This window comes from Thermobia domestica, chromosome 6 (assembly GCF_964235325.1).
Source record: "Thermobia domestica chromosome 6, izTheDome1.hap1.1, whole genome shotgun sequence".
NCBI classification, from domain to species: domain Eukaryota; kingdom Metazoa; phylum Arthropoda; class Insecta; order Zygentoma; family Lepismatidae; genus Thermobia; species Thermobia domestica.
The window spans coordinates 182,482,102-182,509,114 of NC_137459.1; the positions used below are offsets into that span (position 1 = coordinate 182,482,102).

At 35.4% G+C, this 27,013-nt stretch overlaps 1 protein-coding gene and 1 long non-coding RNA gene across 6 annotated transcripts in view; one reads left to right on the forward strand and one right to left on the reverse strand.

Annotated features, from left to right (window-relative positions):
• The window catches only part of LOC145688349 (cadherin-like and PC-esterase domain-containing protein 1), a 1,309,510-nt gene that overhangs the window by 474,395 nt on the left and 808,102 nt on the right, over positions 1-27,013 (reverse strand). For all 4 annotated transcript variants that reach the window (XM_081762492.1, XM_081762493.1, XM_081762494.1 and 1 more), the window contains one exon: positions 25,433-25,622. In XM_081762492.1, coding sequence (XP_081618618.1) covers positions 25,433-25,622 — 190 coding nt within the window. The remainder of the gene's footprint in view (positions 1-25,432; positions 25,623-27,013) is intronic.
• LOC145688351 (uncharacterized) overlaps positions 1-27,013 on the forward strand; it is a 107,871-nt gene that overhangs the window by 51,110 nt on the left and 29,748 nt on the right. The gene's annotated exons all lie outside the window — the stretch shown is intronic.

Below are 27,013 nucleotides of genomic sequence, written 5' to 3' on the forward strand. Positions count from 1 at the left end.
GGGAGAATTCTAGAACACTGACCCGCCTACCTGTACAACAGATAGTAACCTACCCTAACATACCCTAACCTCTCTAATCTCTAATTAATCTTAATTAACCTTACTTAGGAAGGAATTTTTACGAAAACTTTGTTTATGCCATTGTACATCTAATGGGCGTCCAGCGTTATAGAACCTTCCCGTACATTACACACACAAAACAGTTTAGTAAAAAAATATCGTGAAGAACAAAATATTCTCAATTAATCTTTTCACTATTTCAACAGTCGATCTCCGTAACAGTAAGGAACGAAAATGTGTTTCAAATTTTCAAACACAAAACCTCTCCTGTTATCACGCAACAGAGCTTTGTATTGACTGAACGATCGTTCAACATTACACGAATTAATTGGTGCACACTTAAACTTCCACAAATCAGAAGGTGCGTATTCAATAGCCACGACATGGATTTAGCTTCACTTGACACTCCACTAATAGCATGGATTGTCTTATAGCCTGGATTTTTCTCCAAAACGAAAGCTATCTTCTTATTCACTGCATCCCCAACACATCCTTTCACACCTACCAGAGAAGCAACTGTTGAGCGAACAATTTCAAGATTGTCTGAGGGGCTAGATGATGATTTCTCCAAGGATTAAATAGTACTACTGAGACATAAAAATTGCTCTGAATGTAGGAAATATCATGCTTCAACTTCCCGTCATCAAACATTCGTTTCGCTATTTCTATGGAAGATGCATCTTCAGAATCAAAATGTAACACTTGTTTCACTGCATCAAAGCTCGTAACATAGTAACACACAGCATCAATCCAGCTTCCCCACCTCGTTAGTACCGGCTGAGGAGGAAGAGGTAGTTCAGGGAACAGTTCTTTAAATTTCTCAACTCTACTGGAAGCCTTCAAAAATACCTTCTTTGTATTTGAAATTAATGCATCCACTTGTGAAAATCTAGAACGAACAAATTTTGCAACACGATGAAATGCGTGGACAAGACAAGTTAGATGTAACAGCTTCGGATACAATACTTGCAAAGCTTCTGCAGCTTTGCACATGTACGGTGCTGTATCAGTCACTAGAAGGAAGACATTGTTATGTTTGATACCATCAGGCCACAAGTCCCATAGCATCATTAAAGTTTTGCAATGGCTTGATGGTTGCATCGCGGCAACAAATCACTAGTTAACAGGATAGGCTAGCTGACTTCATTATCTTTCAACAAACTTATTACAACATTACCAACATGTCGCCCCTCTACATCAGTTGTTTCGTCAATTGACACCCAAATAGGACCATCATCGCTTTCCCCACGAATCGAGTTCATTATTTCCACATATAAATCAGGCACGTAATGCTTTCTGATTGTAGATTCATCTGGAACTGTTTCGTGTGTGTATTGTTGCAGAAATTCACGAAGTATACTGTATTGTTTAGTTTCCAAATAGGGGTATCAGCACATACCTTAGCACGGCACAAATCACTTGAAAACTGAGACTTCCGTGGCCCTGGACTGCTTTGAGCTTGAGATTAAGTTACTAGCAACTGCTTTTGTAGTTTAGGTTTTGAAGCTCGGGTCTGATGGCGTGATGTGGATATGTGTTACACAACTTGGGAACGTTGAGCGCACGAGACACCCTTCTCACAAACCTGGCAATAAAGCACTTTTCCATCTGTGGAAAAATGCCCAAACTCTTCCGTGAAATTCTTAAGTCTTATTGACAACAGGGTTTTGTCCTTTGGCATCTTGGAAACAGGATTTGCTGACAGCACAGGAGATTAAATATTCAATAAAATAGCTCACATTTTCCCTACGGCATGCGTTGTGGCGGCAGGCGCTTCACTTTTGTAAATCAAGAATCCAGCCTTACCAATTGCGTGAATGCAAACTTCCCCATCTGATTTAATATTTTTCGCCGAAGGAACATATTAGTGGGGCGAGTTTGCGACAAAAACACGATAGGCAATCGTAAAGCCGCGTCGCGATAGTAATTCGATTCAATTATTAATCTCACGTAAGGATGTGAGCGCTACTACCGCGACCGAGAGTACGACTGCTAATCAAATCAGGTTGTTTCTAACTCTCTTTACCAATCCGCCAAACTACACTTCAATACTATTTTAAAAAGGTGAAACGCAGTGAAACAATAAATAAATAAATAAGTAAATAATTAAAAATTAAAAATAAAGCAAGCACTTTAAATTCAAAGAGAGGTGAGTGTCTTCTTCTTTTCAAAGTCTATTGTTGAACAGTTTTTGTACGAAAAATCCCTATAAAACATGAAAATATCAAGAAACATGTAAAATTATGTGCTCATGAGTAAAATATGTAATTATATGTACATAAATGTAAAATATGTAAATATATGTACTTTCAAATGGGTGTTTTTAGGCACTATGGGTCACAAATGACATTATTACCCTGATTTGGTATAAAAATATAACCCCTACAAAAATATGTAATTAAATAATTATCCGGGCCCTAGTTATTATATACATCACAACTATCTAAATAACATAAAACCTTTTTTATGACGATGTATGATACTCCATCAACCTCCTAAAAATCCGAACAACGACAAACGACATTTAATATAACTGGATGATTACGTGTTAGTTGCCACTGTGTTGTTTGCCACGACTCGATTTTGGTGTTTTTTGCCACGGTATTGTTGTCTCTGATTTATATCATAATCGTGAAAATTTATAGAAAATCGACTCATAAACTCAGGGTTGCCAGATGACTATATTATAACAATCAGATCTATTATATTTATAAACAGAATACACACAATACAAACGGTCCAAAACACGGTTATTGTTTCTATTTCGTAACCGTAGTTTTGAGTAATCATTAGACATTTCACTCCAAAGGTATTTTACTTTAGTTTATTCTCAAAATTTAAATTATATATGAATTTTCCATTTTGTATCCTCTGACTTTGACCGTTAGCTATTTTACGCTTATTAATTTATGTTGTAATGAGTTTGTATAGGCTAATTCTATTGAGATATACGCGTTGGTTCAATGGTAGAGCGTTTACCTCTGGTGTGCGGAAGTCCTGGTTTGACCCCTGCTGGCTTCAAGTGGACTTTGCGATGGAAAAACACCGTGTGCGTAATTTTCTCAGGGTTCTCCCGTTTCCTCCCACTTTTTACATTCCACCATTGCCTTCATTTCTCATCATCACCGTCTCCATTATCCTAGCCAGCATAATTGTGGTATGTAAAACTTAAAGATTTCGTTTCATTTTCTAACGAGAAATACGCAAAGCCCACTTCACGCGAGCTGGAATCTAACCGGATACCTCAAGCACCAAAAGTGAATCCTTTACTACTGAACCCATTTGTCCCTACATACTTAATACTTCAGCAGGTCGCAAATAGGAAAAGTTATAAAATGTCAACTATAACACAAGTATACGTATATGTTAATTTACGAACCTCGTAGTTGATGCCATATAGAGCTCATCTGCTATTTCTAACTTGTTTCTAATATCCCGAAGCAGGCTTTCTATAGATTTAATATTCTATAGAGTACAATCTATGCACTCAGATGCATGCAATAGAGTGATGGTTATAGCTTCACATCATATTTGGTTCATAATTCTACGCGGCTTCTATAAGAATTCAGAATGCTTTGTAGTTGATAAACACCGTGTGTGAGAGTTTTCTCGGGATTTTTCTGTTTCCCTCCACTTTCTTCAATACACACTTTTTTCATTCATTATCATCATCATCATATCCTTTAGCTTACACGACATAATCGTGGTGCGTAAAACTGAAACATTTCATTTCATTTTTTTAATATATAAAATCCAGTTCTTTAGTCGCGTAGTATAACAAAAATAACATTATGTAACAGGAGATTACATTAAAATCTCCAATTACATATATTACATATGAATTATTTCAATGAGAAAATTCAATTATATCAATTTACTAACAGTAAGTTACTGTGACACTAATGATGTTTTATGTTCATTTGTTTGGAGCTTAATGTTGTCTTTCAGGAGCGAGTCTAATGAAACTTCTCTCGTCCCTACGGCGAGAACACTTACCATTTGATCCAAGAATCACAAACAGAGGTGCCTAGCAACCCTTCCTTCTTATCCATGTGTGTGCGACTCTTCACGATAATGAGGTCTGATAAGTTCGGAATGCAAATATTGTGGCAAAATCGCGGCAAACAACACCAAAATCGAGTCGTGGCAAACAACACGCCACCAACTGGATATGCTGGTGATCAAAGGATTTTCCGCCCACTTCCTTGCACTTGTGACTGCGATAGAATCTTCAAACTTTGTTACAACTCTCAACAAAAATTAAACGTATCTACTGCAGTGACATTTCAGAAATAACCTCTTACGGTTATTTAGAACCAATTAGCATTATTGTTAGTTTGTTTACTAAGGAATTGTTAGGTAGGGTAACCACCCGCCCCGATTTTCTCCGGAAGAGTCGGGACTCCCGATATTAGAGAAACTGTCCAGCATCTCGATATGGCTCTGCCAGAACTTTTTTTAAGTGTCCCGACTTTCATATTTATTGATGAAGGTCGGGACCCAAAAGAAACCGGATTGAACGAGCTCTGCCGTTCCTAGGCGCAGCAGAGAGTTCTCCTGCTACGTGGGTCTACTAGAGACCTTCCCAGATCAGTTGGCCAAGCGGCGTCTGCATAGGAGGTTAACGTTTCATCGTATTATTGTTTTTCTCAATTGTTCTTGTTTGCCGCCTGCGAAATCATTATGGCAGATTCAAAGGAACAAGGAGTGTGTTTGCTTCCTACTTGGAAAATCGGAAACGAAAAGTTCAAATGCTTCAAGAGGCTTTCAAGAAGGATACTATGAACCGAACACAATTTTTTGAGTGGTTTGAACGCTTTAATTGTGGTGAGATGAGTGTTAAAGATCGTGCTCGTTCTGGGTGCTCTTCATCATTGCGAAACGACGAAAACATCGAACAAATCTGCCCCAAAATCAGCGAGGATCGTCGTTTCATGATCGATTATATTTCAAAATAGGCAGAAGTGAGTTGGAGCTCGTGCCAGCTTAAGGTTTTGCAAATGAGACATGTTGCCGCTAAGTTTGTTTCTCTCTTGCTCACACAGGATCAAATCATTCGTCTGATTTTGAGGCAGGACTTGAAAAATCAGATTGAAAGTGATCCAAAGTTTTTGACCAACATGATGACATTTTCCGAGAATTAAACAAAATCTAAAAGGAAAATGTTTTGATGGTGTAGAGGCAGTAAAAAGAACTTCGCAGAGCGCGTTGGACAATATAAAAGTTCCAGAGTTCCAGAGGTGCTTCAAACAGTGGGAAAGAAGATGGAAGAAATGAATCGCATCTAATGGAGAGTACTTTGAAGGTGACTGGAAGAATTTTGTAAAAAAAAAAAAAAAAATTAATAAATTATATTTTTTAGAACAAAAGTCCGGTTTCTTTTGGGTCCTCTCTCGTATTAATTTTGGATCTTAGTTTCCACATTATTATACAGAATCTTTAAAATACGAGGAAACTTCAAAAACAGCGGTGTACCTGGCAACAGAATGTCTAAGCTCACTTTGTAGTTGGTGAAAAGATCGACTTCTCAAGGGAGTATGAAATAACCAGCAGCATTTAAATGTGAGCAGAAGCAGCAGAAGTAGACTTGGGAGTGACAGCAACTGAAGCAATAGCAACAATAAACGGAATTGTTCCTACGGACGTATGTAGGGACTAATATTACAATATTATAAGTCCGATTTGCGTGGTAATAATTTGTTTAAATGTTGTCATACCACACTCTTCGTGGACCTCTTGTGATCCAGAATGATTCTTATAAATTCTAGATGAAATAAAAAAAACAGCCATAAATCTTCTAGCTATATATATATATATATATATATATATATATATATATATATATATATATATATATATATATATATATATATATAGTTACTAAATGCTATGATAAATAAATGAAACAATGCAGAAAGCTTTTCCAGAATTGAGACGAGACTAGAAAAATTTATTTCTTTTCTCATCTCCTTTCGTGACCAAAATAATATGGCTACAGTGGAGGCTTTTGAGAGAAGTCACACTGCTATAAATTATACTTTATCTTCACAAACTAAGCCTCCTCGTGGCTAAGAGGTTAGCGTACGCACCTTTGGTGTGGGGAATCAGGTTCGATTTCCGGCGGAAGCTCGTGTGGTTCAGATCCCTCGCTAAGCTATATGTTCACGTCCTATGTAGCTTTGCTGATGAAAGGGTCTCAAACTCAAAATCAAATTAAATAAAATCTTCAAGAACTAAGGAAAGAAAACTTGCATAATGTACTAACTGTTGTATAAGGGAATTGGCACATTAGGTGTATGTTTTCCCTTAGTTTGAAACGTAAATTTAGCTTTTACCGATGTGTCTTCTCTCAGGAGCCACCACTATATGAAGGTCACTTAGATTGAGGTGGTATCATATCTGGAAAATGAAATTGAAATCTGATGCTCATCTTAAACTGGTTACATTCCTTTGTTGTAGTCCCCACCTTCCTGGTGAACACTTTCTATATATTTGTCAAACGTTGGATACTGTTGAGAGCCCCGTTTGTGAGCGGGTTTTAAGAAAGTAGGGATGCGCATGAGTCGAGTCGAGTGTTGCCGGGTACATGTAAGTAAAAATTTTATCATGATAATTTCAAAGTTTGTTTTTCATTGTTTTCAGGAATTGCATAATGTAGATAGATCTTTAACATACCTTTTGATGCACTGAAACATCAGCAGGGTTGCCAATTCAGAATGTTAATTTATGAAAACTACGATTTCCCTAGTTACCCTTACCGAGGCTTCATCCGATTAGTTATTGGTGGAAATGAAAAATTATATTCTCTGCTCCATAGTTTCCAAGCTACTTCAACTAAACAAACTGAAAATCAACAACACAACATCCATACGTATGAGTTATGAGTCAATTTACATGTTTTGCAAAAAGAAAAAAAAAGATTTACACCTTCGGTTAAATCTGGCAACACTGTGTACTTCAATCGTTGCTTCGTAGTTTAAAAATATATGCATGAACAAGGCTTCATTTTGGTATAACCATTATTTGTGTATCACTTCAGGTTCAAAAGTTCTACTATCCCAAACTGCGGGTAGCATTGTATATTGGACACCCTTGTATCTACCCACTTATCCATCTAGTCTCTCTCTCTCTTTATATATATATATATATATATATATATATATATATAGAAAGAGAGAGAGAGAGAGAGAGAGAGAACCGGTTGTTAAAAAAATAAAATAACAACAATGGCCACAATCAATATCGCAGGCAGAAGTCCGATAAAGCACAACATTGTAGAGATGCAAAAAAGCCGGCTTTTTTGAATCGATGGTTTTTTTCACATAAAAAGCCGGCTTTTTTTTGGAAAAAAACCGAGAATTTTGGAAATTTTGGCTTTTTTCATTTTCATGATTTTTCTATCCAAATAGCTTTCTTATAGTATATTCTATAGTTAGATAAGATTTCTACGACCTGAATGCCATATTTAGCTCTATAATTCACCATCAAGATGGATGGAGCACATATTTTAGGAATTAAAGCTAACATGAAGAATGTAGTATTTGAGGACAATTTTACAGGTTATTTAACTTTATTTTAACTTTTGAGTTATCGACATTTTTTTCCTTCTCTAGATCATTTTAGTTTGTCATCCGTGTTTCATTTCTAAGAGCTTAGTACTCCAGCTTCTAGCACGAAAGTTAAACTTACGTTTTTCTATATATCCGTCAAAGCATACGTTTTTCAATATGTCCGTCAAACCGTATTTGCACATTTCTGTTATACTGTAGTTGTGCAATGATTTAGCAATAATTTTCCAGATACAACCTTGAATACCAATTTATACAAATAATCAATAGCGGATTTAGAAAAGTACTTTGGGAGGGGTTTCTCTGATTGTTTCGTTTTCTAAAAAGTCCTAATTTTATTTGGGAGGTGCTTGAAGTTTATGAGTACAGGCATAACTAATATTTCGTTTCGTTTATATGTTTAGCAATAATCTTCCGGATACAACCTTGAAGATCATTTTATACTGAGAATCAGTGGCGAATTTAAAAAAGTGTTTTGGGAGGGGTTTTGTTACTACTGATGTTTAGTTTTTCTAAACATTCGTAATTTTTATTTGACGGGAGCTTAAAGTTTATGAGTAAAGGCATAACTAATAGATATTTCGTTCGTTTTAGACATTCCACAACTTTGGAGAACAGGCTTCAGTCCGAAAGACCGATCCTCTAACCTTCGCAAAACCGTCACTGCTGGTAATTAGTAATAATAACGATTTAAAAACAATAAGAAAGGAAGTCGGCCAACTCCTACACTCCTAGTCGGCCAGTACACTCACTATTTCTACGTTCTCAGATGGAATGAAGGAAGGCTTTGTCAGAATGGTCGAATGCTGGGTTGAATCCCGGACTTCCCGATAGAAGCGCAAAAGCCAACCACTCAGTCACGTTTGTTGTGCAGTTGTATTTAGCTTAACTTAAATATATTCCGTAATCTTTTTTTTTTTTTTTTTTTTTTTTTTTGTTCCGTAATGATATGTTGAATCCCTCTTGTTAAAAATTCAGAAAACTTGAGGACTGGGTAAACCGTGATGGTGGTCAAGGGCGCCCATGTTGTGGTTTCCAAGGAGGGGAAGTATAAGCGACGTTTCAAAAATAGTTTCAAATTTTGCTGTAACTAATGTAAAAATCCTATTGGATTTTCAATATTCTGAAGTACATTTTCCTCTAGGGGAAGGGCAAGCGCCCCTTTAACCCCCCTGATGGTGGTTATAAAAAATTTGACTGTAGAATTTCAAGAATATACAGAACCATGTGCAGCCTTTAATTGTATCATACAAGTCTAAGTATTTCTCTTATGTTTTATTTTAATTTTATTTTGTTTCAAAAAGAGGGTATGGAATATTTTGAAGTAAAAATACTACATACAATTTTGCTAGTTATTTGTGCATTTTTTGAAAGAAGTTTTTACTCTTAGGGTTGGCTCGTTTACACCAGCTGTTTTTTTTTTTTTAAAAAAAAACTGGTTTAAACTAAAAAAATTAAAAGAACAAAAATGCGAATCGTGTGAACTTCATAGTGACGTTTCACATGTCAAACCATCTGCATTAAGTCTTATTTCCTTTTCACCTTTTAATCAAGGTGTCCCATGTTCAATTCTCGGTCGAACCACAACCCTTCTTTCATGTGTAAACCAAGTACTCTTTCGGATGTCACTTTAAGCGAAAGTCTTCTCCTTGATAACCTCGGTATTACGTAAGGATGTTAAGCCTAAACATACAAAACGAAACCAAATTATATATTTCTGCATGCCTGTTGTTTTATAAAGAAGCGAAGGTTGCTTAAATATATTGATTAAAATTGGTAAAATTTATCGATTGCCTACTTAGCTTCCAACATTAGCTTGGATTGGACTTTCAATGATACCTACATACTAAATTTGTAATTTAATACCTCAGTTTTAGAAAAATAAACACACTGCTGAACAAGACTGCACTTATTTAATATAAAAACACATTTACACATGACGTTTCGATCTTCTATCCAAGATCCTCATCAGACGTACACTCACGTCTGATGAGGATCTTGGATAGAAGATCGAAACGTCATGTGTAAATGTGTTTTTATATTAAATAAGTGCAGTCTTGTTCAGCAGTGTGTTTATTTTTCTGATTTTATTCGCAAGACGTTGACTATGATTGTGTGTCACTCAGTTTTAGGGTACTGATTATAATACGTTGACCTTTAAATTTTACATGCAAATTAAATTTTACAGGATTTTCCCGTTATTGTTTTACATTTAAAAGAATGACGGGATTTTCCCGATGGCTAGGGGCGGGAGTTTCTCAATTTAAGAAATTTACTGACCGGACTTCTTTAAGCTTATGGGACCTCTTCCAGCATAACCCCGTTGTTGAATAATAACACCAAGGCGAAACAAACTTATTTCTGTGAATATGTAATACAAATACATAAAGCAAAATATCTAAATCAAAAAACCTGGTTTAAACCCCAAAAAAGCCTGGTTTAAACTGCCCCCCCAAAACGGGTTTTTGGCATTTTCCGAATCAACCATGGTTCTTGCCAACTCTGCTTACTTTTGTATATAGGAGGTTAAAATGTGTTTATTATATACATTGGTTAATCCTTTGGAATTCATACTGTAAAAATGTTGAAGTAAAATTGTTTAAAATATCTTTTCGAAATTCATGGTTTACTTTCGAGGTTTTATATTATTATCGGCATCAACCACTAATTAAATGACTTTCTGTGTTATAGAGAAGCGAAACAAAGTCTGCTTTATCGATTTAAAGCAGAATTTTGAAAAAAGCCCAAAATTTCCCAAGCAAAAAAGCAAAGCAGAAAAAACCGAGTTTTTTTCCAAAAAAGCCGGTTTTTTTCCGAGCCCTTGCATCTCTACAACATTGTCACTACACATCGCACACTTGTGGATTTAACACGTGTTTCGACCTTGTGTTACCTTAAACCTGAAGGAAACACGGTGTTCTACACGAGTAAACATTGTTTAGGACGGTATTGTATTGTATTTATTTCTTTTGTATGAACTTACAAGTACGAGGAATGTCCTCAAGTAAGTGTAACATGCGTCATATGTACAAAAAATTTACATGAGTAAAATAAAGTAATATTACCTTGTCATGATATTTACGTACTCCTCAATCGTATAACAAGAATTTTCTAATAGAAATAATTTTAACTTTTGTCTGAACCTTTTCATATTTTCTTCATACTTTATATCAATAGGCAACATGTTGTACAACTTAACACCACCATAACTTACACTTTTTTGATACATTGCTGACCGGTGATTACACAAATGAAAATCATTCTTATTTCGCGTTTTATGATTATGTACATCCTTATTTGTTACGAATGCTGATGAGTGTTCTTTCAAATACAAAAAGAGACGATACAAATATAAACTATCCAGAGAAAGTATATTGACCTCCTTAAACAAATGTCTACAAGAAAAATTTGGCTTCTTATCACAAAGTATTCTTATGGCTTTCTTCTGAATTTTGAAAACATTAAATCTCTGACTTGAATTTCCCCAGAACATGATACCATATTGCAAGATAGAGTTAAAACACGAATGGTACAAGGTTTTAGCTAATTTTAAATTTACCTTCTTTCTAATAATCCTTAGTGCATAACATATTCTATTTAATTTATTAATAACTGACTCTATATGAAATTCCCATGTCAGGTTATGATCTATAGTAAGACCTAAAAACGAACAGTGTGTTGTATAGTTAATTTTATTTTGGTTCAGATATAGGTGAGGGTATATTGGTTTACTGGACTTGTTATGAAAATTTATAGCAATGGATTTTTCAACATTAACAAAGAGATTATTGTTCTTCATCCAAAGAGATACTTCACTTAGTGTTTTCCTAGCATTCTGCTCCAATAATTTTTCATTTTTTCCACTCACTAGCAGAGTGGTATCGTCAGCGAAAAGGGTGACATCTGCCGAAGATATGCTTTTTTCAAAATCATTAATATATAAAAGGAAAAGCAATGGCCCTAGAATAGATCCTTGGGTATGTCACACGCATCTTACTTTAACAGGGTCCACTAACAGCACACACCGTAATACGTGAACATGGGCTTGTCGACACGATCATTACACTACCCAAGAACTCATTGCGTTGTCATTTGTCTCCCGGACAAACGACAGTCGAATCACAGCAATGTTGCCACTTCAACATAGACGAACCTCGTGTATAAAAATAACTTCTCCTCTATGATAACCAATATTAAAACAGGAAATGGTTGAATTATTCCCTTTCCCTAGACCAGCGTTTCCCAACCTTTTTCAACTTGCGGCACACTCCATGTGTAACTTGAATTCTCGTGGCACACCCATATATATATATATATATATATATATATATATATATATATATATATATATATATATATATATATATATATATATATATATATATATTACTATTATTATTTGTAAATATAAAATACCGTGGTACTTTTATGTGATTACTGATCTCCTTCTTACAGAGAAGAAAGCTCGATCACTGATTTTCCCCCGTGGTATTTCATTATTCTTATTTTTCATTCCAATTTTAAAATAGAAAACAATTGCAATGAAATATACGACTCGGGTTTTTAAAAATCCACTTTCTCTTTCGAAAGTGTATCTAACTTTTAACTAAAAGGGAAGATCACTAAATAACGAATAAATAAACAAATCTCCTATTCTTTTAAAAAACACAAATGTAGATAATTTGTATGCACGTTTGCTCTGTTGAATTTATTGAATGATAAATTAAAATTTCAAGTTACGAAATAGTCTGCAACAACAAAGAAGCAATAATGGTCATGACAATAATAAATACGTTTTTCAACATTAAAAATGTACAGAAAAGTAACACAGTATGAAACTTAAAATTGTAGATTTATAGTAGAGGTTCATAGTAATGTGAAATACAAATATACATTTTCCCCTATGTCTTGCAATTTGGTTCCTATAGAATTAATAATTTGTTTCGATTTCCTCGCGGCACACCAGTGTGCCGCGGCACACCGGTTGGGAAACGCTGCCCTAGACCTTTAAGGGAAATATAAAATCTATGTATTTTCCGGACAACGAATCCACATAAGGAAACTATGTATTTCTCTCTTTCTCTTGACAGATAGATGAACTGACACAACCGCTATACAATTTCAAATATTTATGAATATCATAGTTTTGAAATAAAAAAAAAAGTCTTATTTTTCTGATTAACTTTCACGAGCAAGCCACAAGATGCAAATCCAAAATGGTTAAAATGTGAATAATCCTAACAATAATAGTATTAAGAAATCCTCAACAAATACCCTACTAAAATAATTGTACTTAATGAATACTGTCATATTTGGTAACAATAATTTCATGAGTGATAAAATTATAATGAGTAAAAGTGTTGGAATCGCTGTGATTAAAAGGTTACACTTTCGGTCATAGCTATCAATTTTCTGAACCTACGTTGCATGACAGGAGGGCATGTTCTCCCTGTGGCCCTTCTAATTCCACACAGCTGCAACTGCATACTTATGCAACGGAAACTGCCTTCAAGCTGAGATTAATTTGCTGAAGGGGGAGAGGAAGATTTGTTCGAGCGTAAAATGGTTTATGGCTACATTTAATGTAATCGATACATTATGTGGATGTGTTGTTTACGTTGAACATGACTACTGAGCTATAATGTATGCATAATTGGGGTTGAGCAACATAATAGGTAAATTAGATGTATGAGCTGACTCTGAAATAGATACAATTTAAGTGACAAACGAAAAATGCTCAAAAGTATGCAACATTTTATTGCTGAAGAGTTTCAACATCTAACCAATAAGATCAATCCTTAAATTTACATGAAAGTTCATGTCTTTCTTTGTCCTCAAAATCAGATAATCTTGTCACGAAAGTTGCCCAAAAACATGTTCTCAAATTTGGAGGTGGTTTGATCCCTTGTCTCTAAATGACAATACAAATTGGTTACGAAAATAAAATAAAATATTTCAGTTTAACGTCGCACGGTTATTCCCTTTAGGCTAAGCGAGATGATGATTAAGACAAGTAAATGATGGAAAAATTGGTGGAATGAGAAAGTGGGAAGAAACGGAAGTACCCCCGAGAAAACCCACGGACACGATGTTTTTATTACAAACTGACTTGACTGGGGATCAAACTAGGGACCGCACATACCAGAGGTAAGCCCTCTACCACTGAGCTACCGTGCCCCCACTTACGAATTGGTTACACAGAAAAGTTAAAATAAATAAAAAAAAATCTGCCTATGAAATATTTAAAAATTTCTTTTAAAAGTGGATTGAATTCACTCCTTTCCCCTGAATGATTTCAACCCGAAACGATATACTGCATTAGAAATTATCAAAATGAAATGAAATATTCAGTTTTACGTACCTCAGTTATGACCTTTAGGCTAAAGAGGTGGATGATTAATGAAAGTAAATGACAATGAAAGAATTGGTAGAATGAGAAAGAAGGAGAACTCAGAGGAAACTCATATGCACGATTATGTCCACCACAAACTCACTTGGCATGGATTCGAACCTGGGACCCCTAGCACCAGAAGTGAGCGTTCTCACCGAGACCTATCACTAGGGGTTTTCTTGCAACCACTGTTCCTCTTCGCCGATGTGGTTTTAAAGTGCTCATTCTATCCATTTTTGTATATAAGATACAACGGATTACTACCAACGGAATATTTACCTAATTGCAAAGATAAGCTAAAAATTTCGGCAACACAACTCAGTTAACAAAAGCTGCATTTACCTAAAGATTACCTCAGCTAAGCTAAGCGGACCTAAATTTGCATAAACCTAATTATCTACGTTAAATAGCCTAAGAGATTGTCTAAGCTACACATACCTTTAGCTAGTCTTGCACATCCTAAGCTAACTTAATTAAACTAAACCTTAGCTACAGCGTAAGTTGCATGACGAAAAATATCCGTCTGAAAGTGACTGCAAAAAACGGTTTCTCCTGCAGCTCAATCCGCTGTACTATGTAGTATGTATGCGTTTCAAATATGAATAACACTCACCACTACACTCATGTGATCACAGTTCTCACTCCTGATATCTGAGCATTTGTGATTAAGAAATAAACGCTTGTACCTTATTTTGAGAGATCATATGTTTAATCCTGTAACTGTAAGAATTTCTAAAAAAAAAAAAAAAAAAAAAAAAAAACAAAGATAGTTAAACTAAAATTTTCTGCTCCTGGGTATAACTGAGTAAAATTTACTGTTATGTCTGGGTATAACAAACGGTTCTGCGAACTGGAAATATTTTAACAAGCGGTTCTAGCGAACCGTGCGAAACGGCTGAATAGCAACACTGAATATGTGCGCTTACCGCAAGCGCACATAAGGATTATGAATACAATGATGCAAGTAGTTAGCCCTAACCTAACCTAACCTAATATTAACATGAATGAGCGAAATTATTATTTAAAAAAAATAAGGCTGACTTCCCTCAACTAAACATAGGCCAGTAATTTTAACATAAATACGACTTGTATATAATTGATCAAATATTTGATGAAAGTGTTTCACTACAAATTAATTCATGTAAAAAGAAGAAGAAGAAGAGTACCTTAATTTTCAACATGGAAATAATTTCCTTATCAAAAAGAAACTATATATGACGTAAATAATTTAATTATTATAATAGTTAAAAAGTATTGCATAATCGTTTAAGGCTAAACTGTTATACCATAAAATGACATACGACGAGAGTTTAACTTCAGACATTCATTATTTCTTATTTAACCTATTTACAAGAAGAAACTATAAATATCCAGAATGCACTATATATGAGGACCGTTAAAAAAAAAAAAAAAAAAAAAAAACTCGATAGATCAAATTTTGAGAAACGGAGGTATGCTTCTTTCTGTTACGCATTTCATGCTACCAATCGAGCTATGAAATCAGAATAGACAAATCTCGAAATGTGTCATGTGTATAGTATACTAAATCATGAACGTTTTGTCAGAACTCTATAAAGGTTATGTACAATAAGAACAAAAATGACTTACAATTGTTCTTCATTATAAGATCCTTGATTAGAACTGAGTATAGAGTGTGCGTCTTTTGAGATATTGTGAATGACATTTTTTCTTACATTTGTAAAAGTGAATGAGAGAAAATGTCAGTAAGTGGAGAATATGAACATAATATAATTCTTATTAAAGAATCTTCTATATCAGTGGTCTTTTGAAAATTAATGTGTTATTAAGGAACGAAGACTAACGCCTGTGTTGAAAATAGAACAAACAGAGTGCAAGAGAGTTCTGCATCCATTGGCACAAAAAATATTTGGGGTTGTTGACATATAAAGAGCAACGTATGAAAAAATATTTAAGTGTGATTCTGTTTTTAAAGGGGAACTAAGTGACTTATTGAATGCTTGTCATGTGTTTTCAACAATATAATTAAAGACGAAATTTTACAAGCAGAGTTTGTTTCTGTACAAGTAGACTAAACAACATGTTTCTTGTGAAGATAAGATAATATGATAGTCCATCTTCCCCACCCGATCACACCCAATTAAAAAAGTTAAATTGCATTACGGAGAATTAAGATCAGCTATGAGTTACATACGTTAATCTCATTATGAAAATTGAGATCCGGATCCAATAAGTGCTGTCGATGGACTACTGTACAATTACGTTAAATTTATGTGAATTTGTCTTCTTGTGTTTCTGTAGTAAAATATTTATATCTAATCTGTTTCATTTTATTATTATTATTATTATATTTATTATTATTATTAGTAGTAGTAGTAGAAGTACCAGTAGTAGTAGTAACAATAGTAGAATTAGTAGAACATTCCCCATGTCGTAGGCGTCGGAGGACCACCGATGGGAAACTAGAGATATCTCGCCAAAAATTGGCGACCCGCAGCGACGATCCGCAGTGGCCCCACTTCCGTTTTGAAAATTATACCACCAGCGGCAGAGACGCGACGAAACGCCAATGAACAACAAAATTACTCCCCCAAAATATCTTAAATCGTCTATAAGCGTAATTTGTTACATTAAGGAGAGTCTAAACATTTTTAAAAAAGTAAAAAAATACGTGCCCCGGGGTAGGTGCCAACCACCAACCCTTGGATTACTAGGCGTGTGCTCTTCCAACTTGGGCACGGAGGCGATGGAGAAAACGCCGCTTGTAGAGGCATAAATCCTTGTAGTATTTTTAATTTAGCTAAACAGAGTGCTCCTGTAACCGTGTATATTCAACGATAACCGTTTGAGATTAGATAAAAATCCGTTCGCCATGTAATTTTATAACTAAACGACACGCGTCTCTTTACTTTATTTCATGGTTCTCCCGTATTCACTTTCAAATGATCGGCTACAGTTGTCATCTACATTCGTACAATTATACGCACTCATCTCAAGATTTTTCACTTCATGATGTAGAGGCAGGGGTTACTCTTGACCCCTGTAGCTCACTTTAGAACAATTCGTCAGGAAAAATAATATATAACAATAACCGCATGCACATGACTGGCGATAGTTCGTGTTGGTCCCTTCGCGACTTTCCGCGACGAATCGAAGAAGCGCGGACAAAAATGAAGTCCTCGCTGCTACGGGATGGTAACTTCAATACTCCGACTCTAGATATATCTTTCGACTCGACGAATCCCTGCCGCCAGTGGCACACTAGCGGCAGTCCTTCAACGCGTCGCTATTACGACGATCGACATTTATCGACAAGTGGGCCACTAGGTGTTGGTGACGTTTACGACATGGGGTTGGGTCTACCCTCTTAAAACTATCACCCCACAGCTCTCAAGTGAAAACTGAACGATTGCTTGATACATGCTGACTATATAGGAGTAATAGTCCAAGGGAACAGCTCCTTGACACCTGTACTGCGGAACGTGGACAAGCTGACGGCGGCTTAACTATGCTCTGGAGAACATTCACGTGAGCATCCATGTGTCTGAGGAGCTCGAGCAAGGCACAATGACGCCCAAAGCGTATCGCACACAGCTTGCAGACTATGTACACCCCTTCATGACGACCATGTTTCCCAATGGTAGTGGCATTTTTCGACAAGATAATGCACCATGTCACAAGGCCAGGACTGTGATGGTGTGGTACGAGAAACACAGGGGCGAGTTCCAAGAGATGTGTCGGCCCCCCAACTCACCGGATCTGAACCCAATCGAACACATCTGGGATGTGATTGAACGTGACGTCAGTGCGCATCGCCCCCCTCCCCGGAATTTACAGTAATTAGGTGACCTGTGTGTGCACATGTGGTGCCAACTCTCTCCAGCAACCTACAAAGGATCATTGCGTCCATGTCAAGACGTGCCGCCGTTGTTATCCGTGTCAAAGGTTGACATACTGACAATTAGGTGGGCAGTCATAATGTTCTGGCTGAAGTTTGCGTATATTTTAACTCGTATATTTTGTCTCACGACTCGAATTTCGAGACGTCTCGTCTCAAATTCGAGTCGAGTCGAGACACGATTCGAGACAGAAACATATTTTCGAGTCGAGACACGAGTTGAGACAACATTTTCTAGAGACTAATCGAGACAGGCTTAAATCTCGATTCAACTCTACTCGTGCGCATCCCTAACTACGATATGCGTAAATATGGAAAGTCTTATAGAAAGAATTGAAATCTTTTAGTTTAACGTCCCATGATTATGTCCGTTTGATTAAGGGAGAGGAATGAATAAGGAACAGGAATGATGATGGAAGAATTGGTGCTATGATAATATGGGAGGAAACGGAAGTACCCCGAAGAAACTACTGATACGATGTCGTCCATCACAAACTTACTTTGCCGGGTATTGAACCAGGGACCCACGCACCAGAGGTAAGCGTTCTATCACTGAATCACTGTACTAAAGATTGACACAATTTTTGTTCTCTTAAGCGTTATTTTGAGAAAGTGTCGATTGAAGCCTGACATCATGTCAGAGTTACTACTTTAGTTTGTTAATATGTTTTCGCACGTAGCAGCACTACTACTGTGTTTTTAGCACTATCCACTACTAACGTAGCGGTATCAGTTATTATAGCTTTTGATATGATTCTCATATGTGGCGGTCTTGATTTGTTAAACGTGCATACTTGTGGTGTGAAAATACAGCAATTTATACCTCAAACCAGTGGTGCTATTAGGCCGGTTCGCACCGGTTCGCTAGAACCGGTTGTTAAAATATTTCGAGTTCGCAGAACCGTTTGTTATACCAAGTAATGAATGGGAAGTTCGGAAAATCAGAACTGTGGTTTCTTTGTGGGCAACAGTGTGATTCGAGTCATTCAGAACTTTCTGCAAGGTAGAGACGAAGTGATGTGAAATATTGTATTTGTTACTAATGGACTATGATGGAAATGCCAAACATGTTAAACTATTTTACTGTTGGATCATAGATTTTAGTTACTTAACTACATAAATCATATACGAACTGCCTGGCCTGGAACCACCATGACACTTTTACGAACTTTACATTGTATTGGCATTAGTTTCTCTACTTCATTCATCTTGCACAATATAAGGTTCATTTCTTCACCTGTGAATGGGAACGTCAAAACGCCCAAAGCATAGCTATTTGTCCAACTCTGTTTGTGGACTCATCTTGTGTGATTAAAATATCGGAGTCCGACACTTTCCTCACTATTTTCTCTCTAAGGGTTCGTGGTTCAGTACAGTGTATTGTTGAAGTACTCTCATCGGCACTGACATTCATGAATATTTCAAGAAATTGATTGAAGGTTGGGTAGTTTCACTTGTTAAGTGGACATACAAATCAGTATTTAGTTTTTGCAAATTTCGTCTTCAAAAAAATTATTGTTTTACAGACAACTCATAAACGCACATACACAAACACAAATGCACATATAATGGATTCAGCAAATTTTTGATACCCAAAATCAAATTACTTTAAAAAGAAACTTGCTTTGCTCTGTACATATCAGAAGATTATTGGTGGGACGAGAGAACGGTATTTTTTTTAAAAAAAGAAATTCTTCTAGCTATAGGATTAAACATGTGATTTCTCAGAACAAAATATAAGCGTTTATTCCTTAATATCATATGCTCAGATACCAAAATTGAGAACTAGGTATTTTTATATGAGTGAAGTGGTGAGAAATTTATATGAGTGAAATGGTGAGCGTTATTTATATCTGAAACACATACATAACATTATCAATAATTTTCGATCTATTGCTGGATGAATACTTTTCAATACTTTCCAATACTTTTTGACAACCATATATCTTGGAAAATTCGTTTCCAATGTATTCACAGTGTTACATATTTCGTCACACCACCTTGTATTAGAATACTGTGTATTTCTCTGTCGCTTGTAGTATCCAGTAAAAGATTTGCTTTTGTTTACTTTGTATAGTTTGTTTCCTAAGGGAGTTATATCTATCTATCTCGGAGAGAGAGGGGGGGAGAATCGGTTGTTAAAAAATTAGAATAACACCACTGCCTCAAATATAAGGACTCCCTCACGGCTATATGACAAACGCTCGAATCTCTAGTGAGGGAGGTCCGGGATTGAGTCCTGGTACGAGCTAATGTGCTTAAAATATCACGTTAACCCATTGCCAGCCAAAGCTTCTTGTGAGTATATATTTTAGGTTAAATATGCCACGTCGTGTAATATTAAAAGGTCATCGTTAGTTTCGGATATTGGTTTGTGCTCAGAGACAAAAAACCTTAGATACCAAGCGAAGATTAAGAACTGTAGAGTCCGTAGTGTTAAAGCGTGAAAAAAAGAAAATGATACAAAATTCGAGATTTCAACAGATTTACAAATTTCATGGCCCCTGCAAGATGAAAAAAAATATTTTTGAATGTCTATCCATCTGTTAGTTCGTCTGTCCTTCCATTTGTACTGATGTAAACATATTCACTCGTCAAGAGGTCGTACCGTTCAAAGTATCGGAACCAAATTTTAAACTTAAGTATTTTATAAGATTATCCAGAGAATTTTGAAATTTCCTTCCTACCCCCAAAAGTAAGGGTAGTTTACTAAAGGGTGAACATAAAAAATGCTATTTTCTCAAAAACCGACTCTATTAAATTTGATTATATTTCATATATCAATACCTCATTAGCAACAACATGGGGTGGCAAAAGCCATTTTTCTGGGAAACGTCCAGAACGGGTAGTTCACTCTTAAGATGTTTTCCTGGGACGATTTTCTCAAAACCGACACAAGCGAATTTGTTTATATTTCATAAATAAATATTACATTATTAACTTGACAATCTGCCATAACTGATCTGTCCTGGAAAATTCTACAAGGGATAGTTCACTCTTAGGGTGTATTTTGTTTCGAGCGATTTTCTTAAAAACGACTCAGGTAATTTTGTTCATATTTCACAAATAATGAAATTATAATTTAGAACGTATGTATAACCTAAAACTTCGGTTAAACTTTCAGCCTTTTTTGAAACTAAACATCTTTTATGCAGGCTGTTACGCGAAATAAGTGTATACGTCTATAACTAACTAACTAATTCTATGGCCTATGGAACCCGGAGGTTCAATGACACGTTCACAAAAACTCTCCATTGACTTCTGTCCTTAGCCAACTGAATTCAGTTTCTACTTTGTATTCGTATTTCTGCGAGATACATCTTAATATTGTCCTCCCATCTGTGCCTCGGTCTTCCTAATGGTCGTTTTCTGATTGGATTTCCAGTTAAAACTTTTAAAGCGTTCCTACTTTCTTGCATTCTGGCTACATGATCTGCCCGCCTGAGCTTCGTAGACTTGATGACCCTAACAATGTTTGGTAAACAGTATATATTATGCAGTTCCTCGTTATGAAGTTTCCGCCATTCTCCATTTCCGTTCCTATCAATATTCATTTTCCAATCTTGAGAAGCTCCTGAGACACTATTTTTTTAGCATATTTTATACAAAAAAATGCCCCCTTCCTCCCCTTAGGGTATGCATTTTAATCAATGTGACGTGATGAAGATCCAGTTTGAAGTAGGTACTGTGTTTAAAAATTCATTTCAAACTTTCTACTTGCAGTAAAATGGCTATGATATGTATAATTCTGAACCAGAAATTGTGAGTATTGAATTTTAAATGGAATGAAACTTTCTTCTCAAGTCATCCGTACAATATGAAATGATTAAATCTGTATATTGTCAAAATTCTTGGCCCATTAACCGTAATCTAAAAGAAAACGACTTACTTTGTTTAAACTTCCATTATTAAGATTCCATTATCCTACGTCTGAATTAGGATCCGTGTTTCAGACATATATTTGATTAGTGTCCCAGAATGTTCAGAAATATAGCGGTTTATTTATGTCTTAAACAAATAAGTCTGATTCAAATCATAGATTAAAAAGAAATCATTCGATTTAAATCACTTTCATTTAATCCTATCAACCCTCGTACCAAGGCTGGGAAATTGCTACAGTCGTTTCAGAGTTATACGTCCATCCATTTATATATATAATATAAATATACAATTCTTCCCTGCCCCCTTAAACGTTTTTTTAATACTGGGACACGTGTCAGTTTATTATTAATGACGAGTTCATACATCGAGTTTCATGTTACTATGATAGGTCGAGAGGTTTGTGAGATACTAAATTTCTCGCATAAATTATGACCACCCAGCTTCCTCCTTTGGACATGCATTTTATTCAAAGTAGTATGATAAAAACCCAGTTTGAGGTACGTTATAACTATATCCAAAATTCATTCCAAACAGTTCAGCCGTTTTCCAGTGATGCGACCACAAACAAGATACTTTTCATTTTCACATGATAGACTAGCTGAAATGACCCTCCTTCTCATGTGGAGAGTAGGTTTATAGACAATATTTGAACTCCCCTTAAGATGCCCATTTTAATGAAAATGTAGTGATAAGAAAAATAGATTATCTATTTTTCGCAGAAATTTTGAACCCCTATTCCCCTTAGGGTACGGTCTTTAATCAAAGGGTCATGATAAGATCCCACCTTGAGGTAAATATTAACTATATCCCAAAATTCATTTCACACTGATCGACTGTTTCCCTGTGATAGAATCACTAGACATCGGATTTTATGCGCTTAAAATTCATGAAATATGCATGCAATTATGCTGTTAAATGTGTTAAAACATGCACTATCAATGCTATAAAAGAGAGGATTTTCTAATATACAGTAAAGTGATGACAAAGTTTTGTAGGTTAAATATAACATCGAAGGTATAATTTACCTTTCAGGGACTTCTCTACAGAATTTACTTTTATGACAGTTACAGTTCGTATACCCCTAACTTCTAAAATGGACAAAAAATTATTACATTAAAATAAACACAGTGATATAAGAACGCGATCTTTAGTTTTTCTTCACATTTGTATTGTAGAGTGAATTTGCTTTACACGAAACAATACGAGCTTCAACACGTTTCCACAGTACAAAAAGACTTAACGTTTTTAAGGATTTACTCCTTCCCGTAATTAACTTTACAGCACCGTATATAACAAGATACTTTTGTTTATTGTTTGGTGTTAGTTTATGACATATATAGCCAGAAAATGGCCTGCCAAACATCAATAGATGATACTAGACAATATTTACAAAGAGGAGCAAGTTTAGTATATATGTGTTGGTGCAAGTTAAAATTTAACCTTGCAAGTATTTTCCCATGGCTTCAATTGTTTTGTATTTGGGGTTTCTGACAGTAACACCCGTCAATTTCTTCTCCACAGAGTGCCCGAATTTACCAGGAATTCGCTGGAGCTCGTGCCGTACTTTATCAACTAGAGCTAAGCATTCACTGAGCAGTATTCCTCGCGTCTCTTGTTTCTGAATTGATGTCGACACGATTATAGAATGCCTTTAACATTATCAGATTTCTGTTAATGTTTTGCCAATTGTAAGCATCTTTGCTCTGTTTATCGGATGCTAATATTATTGATCCTTCATAAACTAGGTATTCTTCCATCCTCCCATGAAAAAAGCAGTTCTGTTGTATAGACATGTCAATGCATTGAAAATCAATTTAAAACTGGATTTATTCCAATGAGTTGAGTTGATTTTAGTTTAGCGTCCCTTTTCAGCAGCGAGGCTATATGAGATGTGGACCTACTGATTAACGTGGAGTCCGAACCACATGAGCTCCCGCCGGGAATCGAACCCGGGTCTCCCACGCCAAAGGCGCGTACGCTAACCGCTTAGCCACGGAGGAGCTCGGGATTTATTCCAAGCAATAAGCATATATCTCAAATAAAAACTTACGGAATATGTTGAATATGCTCTTAAGCACTAATTTATGCTCTAACCTTTGAAATATACATTTATATGCACTACAAAACCTCAAATTCGAGCTGTATTGTTGTTGTTGGAATCCTTTACTAAGTTTAACGAAGATGCATATAAGGAAACAAAATATGCATTTACATAAAAATCTGATGTCGCCGGCAACACCACTTTCAATGTGAAGAAAGGAGTTGTGGAAAATGCCTTCCCTCCTCTTTAAAACGGAAATTCTCAAAAAACGCTAAAACATGATTCCGCTTTTTTAAATAAGCAGTTTACATACCAACGATACGCATTTTTATCAAAGTAGCACGATTTAATAAACACAGTTTGAGTCAGGTGATAACTGTATCCAAAAGTGCACTCCAAACCATTCAGCCGTTACAACAGAAATGGTCTTTCTCTAAATATATGCATGAGCGTTTAATAGTTGCGTTAACGGTGAATAATAAGTTAAGTTCTAGATCCGTGTTTCACATAGACTAAATATTGAAGACGGATATTATATTCCAAACAAACAAACTGTATTCCAGAAGCGTACGCAACCAGTACACAAATAAACTAAATGATTTTTTTAAATAATAATAATAAACAATATTATAATAGATATTTTGCTGTCACTGGTAGGTCATTCACTCCCATGGCCGTAATCAGAGATATTTGAGGCCTGAACCTTGAGAAATTGTCAAGTTTGCAATGAACAACATGATACATTTTAAGTAATTCTCAAGATTCTCTAATAAAGATTTTTAGTTTTCATTTCTATAATCACGTCCTCCGACTTCCCCCGGGTACTATAATTTCTTTTCGCAAACTCAGAAACTTCCAAGTACCACTGTTTTTACCTAATCTCCGTCTTGAAATAAGTTACTCACTCTTTTAAATGTTATTCAGTAGCAATCTTCTAGCCAGACTCAATAGTTACTGGGAGTTTACGGAATTCGGAATTTCGATACTACAAAATGACAAATTTCAACTAAATAATCAATTATGTTTTTTTTTCTTCTCTCCCTCTTTTCCTTCTGCTTACATTGTAACACATCTTTGAAAAAAAAATATTTGTTTTTCTCTAACATTGTGCTAACCAGTTTCTTTTCATGGTTTTGCAAATTAGAGAAATTTATTTTGTTTATTGAAGCTTTTTTGTTTCCACCAATAATAATCCAAGATTGTAAACATGTTACTTTATTAAGTGAACCGGAAAACATTCAATAAGCATTCAGAATTCACAAAATAACTTTGGTTGAGAAGGACAATTTAAAATGAGAGATTAGCAGAACTAGAAAATGCCATAGGTCTACATAAAAATTTCAGGACGATTTTTTTTTAATTACTGAGCGCTGAAAGGAAAATCTTAATATTGTCTGCACCTGCAACTGAACAGAAGTTCTATGTGGCAACAATTAATAATATTTGTGATGCAGGACTACAAAGACACATCATATACGCAGTTTATATAAGTTATGTGTGTAATGCCTTAAATATTTAAGGTTGACCACATGTTATTCAATATACATGTGTTAGGAATAATCAATCACACAACAAGAATGCGATGTACAATTTTCTAAAATCGAAATACTTACCCGAGAGGCCCAAATCGGTCTTCAAATCGAGCTTTAGCCTTACAGTGTAGTGGAATGGCAGAGATTCTAACCATTGTAGTATCATACGGTACATCCGCCTTATACTCCGTCCAAAAAGGCGTAAAGGACGGATGTAACTCCACTGGAGGCTCCAGAATAAGCCCTTTTAAGTATAAAGAGGATGGAGATCCTGAAAATTTGGAAGAAACATGTTAAATTAAATATCCAAAATTACGAAATTCAAATATATCAAAACAATGATATTTTCCATAACAGAAGCGTTGCTTTGTACATAAATATTAATTGCTGAGCAAAGTTATTATTATTATTTGCTGAGCAAAACAATCTATTTTTACATCAGAAACTAAATTCTTCTGACAGTTCCGCCAACTAATTCTGGCTTCATCAGACACTGACAGAGTTAGTGACAGTGTCTGATGAAGCCAGAGTTAGTTGGCGAAACTGTCACAAGAATTTAGTTTTTGATGTAAAAATAGATTGTTTTGCTCAGCAAATAATAACTTTGTATTTAATCAAAACAATGAGTATATATATATATATATATATATATATATATATATATATATATATAGGGTGTTTCAAAACAACACCGAGAACGTTTGGGAGGTGATTCCTGACACCAAGATAAGACAAAAAGTATAGACCAACCTGGTGCTCAAATGCTTCCTTTCGGAGTTATAAGGTCCCGAAAACATTAAAAAATGAAATTTAAAAGTCCATAACTCCAAAACTGTGGGAACAACCGTAGTTGGGTCAAGGCTTCATTTAGGAACTGATATGTGTCCTATCCAAATATCCATGTTTCAGAAGCCTACGATACTTCCACAACAATTTTTATGGAGGTAGTTGGCAAGTACATTAAATTACATAACCGTAGCCAAACTCCCAATATATATGTAGGAAGTGATTCTTCACATCAAAATAAGAGAAAAAGTTCATATCGACCTGTGGTGAAAAGTGCATAGTTTCAGAGCTAGGGCTGTCCAAAATAGAGAAAAGTCAAATTTCAAGAGGCCTTAGTTCGAATTCGAGAGGCTGTGGATGGTGGGCCTTATCAGCGTAAAGGAAGTCATGCATGTACAATCCAAAAATGCATATTTCATTAATGTTCAATGCCTTTCGCAATCGGATGATGTAAATATAGCATTAACAAACTTTTATCAAATGATTAACAACATATTTTCTATGTGTTCCACTTAAAAGACACCAGCAGAAGTTATCCATGTTGGTTTACTTATAATACAATTAAGAAAATAAAATCCAAGACATACCACCATAACAAGTGGAAAAAGGGATCAACAAATGTGTAGTGGAAATGGAAAAGTCTGAAAGTGCCAAAAAATAAAAAATCGATTTTTTGCATGGAATGTGTTGTAAACGACATCGCCAATAACCTAGAGAAGGTCCAAAGTGCCAGAAAAATTCCTACTAGTTTCTAGAGCACTCGCAAGGAGCAGCATCTTAAAGGATAAAGTACAGTTTTAGGAAGTTTTTATTGAATACTGGAAATTTTACTTTGTGGCACTTTCAGCCTTTTCCATTTCCATTACACAAATATAC